The sequence below is a fragment of the Hippocampus guttulatus genome, chromosome 6, assembly GCF_054856545.1.
Source record: "Hippocampus guttulatus isolate MCC_2025c chromosome 6, RoL_Hgut_1.0, whole genome shotgun sequence".
NCBI lineage: Eukaryota > Metazoa > Chordata > Actinopteri > Syngnathiformes > Syngnathidae > Hippocampus > Hippocampus guttulatus.
The window spans coordinates 6354912-6360911 of NC_141266.1; the positions used below are offsets into that span (position 1 = coordinate 6354912).

Consider the following 6000-nt stretch of genomic DNA (forward strand, 5'->3'; position numbering starts at 1 on the left):
CCAGTTCCCTCCAAGCGAACTGCATGCTTTCATGGAGGCAGTTCTCGGAAACCAGGCGGTCTTTGCGCTCCAGCTCCAAGGCAATTTGGGGCGCATTTCCCCGCCGCTCACCATCGTTCAGTTTATCGGGCCGTCAGTGCATGCATGATCGACCAAGGTGCATCGCGGGCGGCCACAGCACAGCGCAAACGCTACCCAGGACAGAATCTTCCGCCGTTTTTTTCTACTCTGTACCTTCCCCTGAGCTAGCCGGCCATGACAGAGACCTTGAAATCATATGAATTCCAAAGGCTTTATTACTGTTGAGCTACTCTAAGAGAAGTGAGGTCAAAGAGAGGATGTCACACATAACATCATCCCTAAGAAAGCGGAAAATCATCGACACGACACTGGCAGATGGGAAAAGCTGAATTGTAACCACCCACCGAGAGCTAGTTTTGAAATATCTGTACAATATGTATGCAATACATATATACATACACACACACACACACACACACACACACACGCACACACACACGCACACACACACACACACACACACACATTTTAATTTGCCAGTGTCACAAGCTTTAAGATAAATTTAAAAGGATGATTAAAAAGCCTTTTTCATAGGGGGAATGATGGCAAAATAACTATTAAGTAAATAATGCTGAGGTGGATGTAAAAAGTCCATACACCCCTGTGACTAATTTTTTTGTGATAATTAAAAAAAAAAGGCGACCGAGATCAATTAAATCAAAACTCCTATTCACTACAATTGGGGAAAACAAATATTTTCAAGAGGAACGGTCAAAATAAACAACTGAGATAATGCACTTACTTATCACTGCGGAGTTTGTTTTCTTCAGAAATAATCAATCACATTCAACTCATGTCAAATGGAAGATTTAAAGTGCCTCCAATTCACCCCTAAGTTCAGACGCCCTTACTTTTACTGACTTATTTTGTCATTTATAACTTATTATTATTTTATGTTCTATCTGAAGCTTGAAGGTTTTGTTCTAACACCAATTGATATTTTGCAGTGCTCAAAATAAGTTGCACGGCTCATCGCGCACGTTAATGATGGAAAATCCTTTGAAATGATTGGTTATTGGTCTTTTTTATTCCACAAAAAATGGCCTTTAAACGCCTGTATAGACATCTTACAACCATAGTTGATTATTTTCAGTGCAGCTTGTCAATTAAGATGTTGTGCTTCTCTAGACTCTCATTTGGACAAGTATGTACAGCCAATGAGTAATGGGATATTTCAATTACTTGAGTAAACAGTCTAGCTTGCCAAAAATACCTTTGATTAGTAGCTAATTGGATGATTGAAAATGTCCCTGGCAGTAATGGGGTTATTTCAAGCCCGGCGTACCAAAGGAAAGGGCCGTGTAGAACACCCGCTTTGGCAAAATATGGATGCCAGGCATGGTTGTGCTCCATCAGCAGTCCACCCAGCAGAACAGGGTAATCCCCCTTCCGTGGCCCTGGAACATTGGCTTCAGCTGCTGTTAGTACACGTTGCCTAAGAAGTCGACGGGAGGACAGCCAGGACCGCTTCAATTTAGGGTAGGTGATGCCAGTAAGTAATATTAGAGGTAGCATACTCATTCACTATATTATAAAAGGCTTGGGTGATATTTTTGGAAGGGATGGACATTGTTTCCTTGGTCGAGTCGGGGGACAAATAACTGTCGATTCATCGGCTCATTGTCAGAGGTGGGAAATGCAGATCCAGAAAGAAAAAATTCTGCCACGGTTTGGCTTTAGCCACAGGTGCTGCTTCTCAACTGTCAGGTAAACTCGATTGTTTACATCTGGAGTTAACATCTCTGCTCACTGTCATTGAAGATAATCATAATAAAGGGGTGGAAGAAGCACTTATTGAATGTTCTGAACTCCTGATTCGATGCCAATGAGATGTTGAGTAATGCTGACTGGGAAGTTGTCGTGGTGAGGATGTAGCTCAACATCCCATGGTTGATCCCAAATTGTACTTTTTTAGACTGCAAACCAGTTGAGAGTGATGCAAAGGATTCCATTTTGAATCTTTTGCTCGAAGACATAATAATCAAACAATTAACTCATTTACACCCTTTGACGTATAAATACGTCAATTAGCGCATAGCCGTTCCCTCCCCATGACGTATTACGTGTTTTCATGGGGGAGGGTGCAAGAGAGTCCGATGCAACTTCTCACCACAGGATTAGGCTTGACGGCAATGTTAAATAGCAAAAAAAAAATGGCCATCGGGTGGCAGTGGTGCAAAAATCAACCAGGATCACGCAGCAGAAGCAGTAGAAAGGGCGTATAGTGAAGGAGGGGCGCATGTGGATAGTGGATTGGAACATTAGCAACTAGCAACGATGGAGAAAAGGAAATAACTAACTAAAAATGATTTTTTTTCGGTATAAAAGCGAAGCAACAAAACAACAAAGGAGATGGTGTTTGTGTGGAAGAGAAAATGACGCTTCGGTCACTAATCGAAAGCGGCACCCGTCAAACAAACGTCGGCCTGCACAAACATGGCGTGCTACACGCGGCCCGCATAGCTCACGCCGAGTTTCGAGTTCATCTGATGAAGATGAACCTGCTCCACGTCAGCGATCATCGCTCGGCAGAGCATTTTGTGCCTCCCGATGCCCCACGTCGCCCACAAATCGTCTCCCCGGCGACTTCCAGCGATGACGGCAAAGAGGCTGCATTGCTTCGCATGGCCGACGCCGGGCACACGTCAGCGATTCGTTGGAATCGTCTCGTAATGACGACGGCGAAAACGATGAATTGGAGAGCGATTTGGATCCCGATCTGTCGGACGAATACGTGCCTTCGGACATAACGGAAAGCAGCTGAGAGTCCTCGCCAGAGCCGCTGGAACGAGGAGGTAACTGCCGACTAGCTTGCAAGTTCCCATTCAAAACTTCATCACTTCTTATGCCTCCTCAGTCACTTTTATGTACCGCTACATTCCCCGCTATACTATGAAGTTGCCAGTAACACTAATCATTTATGTACGGTTGATGCGTCTCGTAGATGTGGATGAAAATATGCGCCGTAAATGTTCTGACTTGCATGTCGCCATAGGTTTTAAAAAAACAAAACAAAAAAAACAGGACACATTTGGTCCGCTCAGCTCTGCTAAAACCACTAGTGTTAAATTCATATTCCATTTCATTTCAAATTGGATGCTGAGCAACGTGGAATGAATGGTGTAAATAGCGGTGTGCGAGCATGTATGTGTGTGTGTGAGAGATGTTGAAATGTAAGTGGAAAGCAACAATAAAAAAATTTGAAAAATAAAAGTGTGGTAATTGTACATACTTTTATACATTACAGATTGTCCAACCAGAAGCCAAAAGATGACGACTCCTCGCTTTGGTGGTGGAAAGAAAGGTAAATAAAATGATTGTACCTCACTCTGCAGCAAGATATATTTGCAACTTTTTATGTTTCTATAATTTATAGGTCGTGCATCTGGACGTGGTGGGATGAATCGATGGTGACAAACTGGATGGAAGCCAAAAACCATCTTCTCCACAGCTGCACTTTTGTTCATAGTTCAATAGTTTTGTTGTGTGCAAATAAATTATTTTACTACAAAAACATTATTTGTAATGTTCTTTTGTAGGAGGAACACATTATTGAGGTATTTGAGCTGCCACAAAAGCAAAAAATAGTGTAAGACTTGAAATGATGCTTGAAATGCATGGTTTTACAAAAAGCTCATTTTCTCTGGATTTCTGCAGAATATCGGCCTTTCCCATAAAACTTAGCAGTTTTCTAATGCTGATTGCCAACGAACGGAGAAAGCTAGAAACAAACTTTTTTTTCTGCTGAAAGAAGAGAGTCTCACCTTTCCTTTGACAGGTTGCATGTATATATAGCCATAGAACAGACAATTCTGTGGGCCTTGCAAATCAGTCAAAATTCAGTAAAATGTGAGGGATTGAGGGGGTTGCTCCAGTGAAAAGGGGTGGTATTCAATGAGTTAACATCACTCAAGATGTTCGATCTTAAAAGAATGAGCATCATTCTGTATCATCTTCGATAAGTAATGATGAGGATAAAATATAACATGGACATTTACCCAGTCTGGCTTAAAAAGGCAGCATCCAAATTGAATCAATAAGTCAGCGCCTTCGTCTGGGTAAATCCTGCAGTGATTCAATCAAATTTTCAGCTGGCAGTTAATTAATTTAAAGTTTTCACTTTGCTTTTCATTTTCTAAACCGACTGAGCTCATAGTAAGACTTTACAAGAAGCGCAAAAAAATCTGTTAAGTCCGCAGAGAAAAACAGAACGGCTTTGATGAAAGTCTGATGAATTGAAAGATGAAAAGCAAGTGGTTGCTTTTCACGTCATCAATGTGCCTTAATAAGGAGCGCATACAGAAACAAGAGTGATTGTGTCTCGCAGTGAACAGAGTGGAACGTCTGAAACATAAACAACTGCCACAGAGCGAGCTCCTGCTTCCTATAACCTTGTAAAGAAGTAGCACAACAAACAGAACACTGATTCATGTTAACAGCCATGAATGCTTGGAACGACTTTGCTCTCTCCTTTTACAAATCGTTGGGTCAGTTCCTGAATTGAAGAGACTAATAATCACGATTATTTTGATGAGCAATCAGCCTCCTCTCTGCATACTCTTTTCTTTTTCAAATTTGACAGTGATACATGTTGAGATGATAAAAAGAAAGCCTACATTGAACTGAACAGCAATATCAAATCATACTAGAAAGACACTGCTATTAAAAATGAATATCATGTCCATACCAAGAAAAAAAACCTGAGTGTGATGAGACAATTTGGCTCAATATTTATCAAAGCGCTTGATAATAAGAGTCACTATACAATCATCAATGACTTCAACACCCACTGAGTCGAACCATTGTATGTGCCTACACTTTTTAACCTTCTTCCCATGGGAGAAGCCCTCCAAAAAAGCGGTAAAAGACAAACTATGCGTGGGGAGACAGTCAATTTATCTCACCCATCAAGGCTAAAACTTTTATACACAAATATAACTTTCTCGCTTTTCTACAAGGCAAACTAACACGCAAGTCATTTCCAAAGTGTCAAGGGGACCAAAAGTACCGGTAGTGCCTTAGGGTGCACCAAGGGTGATAACACAGCTCAATGTAAAATGATGTATGTTCTGTCACGGGTTCAGGTGACGCCATGTCTGCGCAAAAACAAAAAAAGATCAGAAAACCATTCAGTCCTAATCTCCCATCTGATAGCTTCATCAGGATCAGAGGTGAGCAGTGCACACTTATTGCCACGGCCACACAACAAAGTGGAGCACTTCTGTGGAAGACGGTGGACTTTCGTAATCCTCAACACACAAGAGTGACAGAGAACATATGTATTAATCAATCATCAATCGTTACCCCGCAAGTCCAAACACGCCAAACATTAAAGGCAAATATAGAATAGACATTTTCAGTGTCAACAACCTCACAAATAGATCAGGACTAACGCAAACCCGTTGAAATCTGTCTCCCGTCACACATCATGCACAAGATGCCATCCGACAGGCTCTCACCTTTATACTTCTCTCTGACGCTTTCATAAGCCTGGATGAAGTCCTGCTCCTCAGCGTCCGGTGGGAGGTAGGCGGGTTCATACACGGCCATGCCAGCAAGCTCACCCTCTTCCCTTCTTGTCCTGCAAGTCTACTTCTTCCTCTTTGAATTAGTTTTTGTCAGAGCTTTTGGGAGTTTCTGAGGAAGTTCTGTTGTTCTGCTGCTCTCTATCAGCTCTCTCAGCCGTGTGTGAACCTTACACAGCTGCCAACTTCATTCCATGACCAAGCTTCGGGGGCGTGTGTGCACACACACACACACACACACACACACACACACACACACACACACACACACACACAAGGAGTTTAAATGTCCGGCCCCTCCTTTTAAAGATACACGGACTAGAAGGGGAGCCACTCAGTCATTGCTTACGCTTGCACAGTTGTAGGAGCAGAGTTCAAGCACTGCCCATATTGG

The 6000-nt window shown here is 42.3% G+C and overlaps 1 protein-coding gene and 1 long non-coding RNA gene across 3 annotated transcripts in view; one reads left to right on the forward strand and one right to left on the reverse strand.

Annotated features, from left to right (window-relative positions):
• The window catches only part of plecb (plectin b), a 120738-nt gene extending 114973 nt beyond the window's left edge, over positions 1 to 5765 (reverse strand). For both annotated transcript variants that reach the window (XM_086113297.1, XM_086113296.1), the window contains exon 1: positions 5541 to 5765. In XM_086113297.1, the coding sequence (XP_085969423.1) occupies positions 5541 to 5631 (91 nt within the window). In that variant the 5' untranslated portion in view covers positions 5632 to 5765. The remainder of the gene's footprint in view (positions 1 to 5540) is intronic.
• LOC147203376 (uncharacterized) lies at positions 2587 to 3574 on the forward strand. The gene is made up of 3 exons (XR_015101230.1): positions 2587 to 2876; positions 3329 to 3385; positions 3458 to 3574. It is a non-coding gene; the product is annotated as an uncharacterized LOC147203376 (long non-coding RNA).
• Positions 5766 to 6000: the final 235 nt, after the last annotated feature.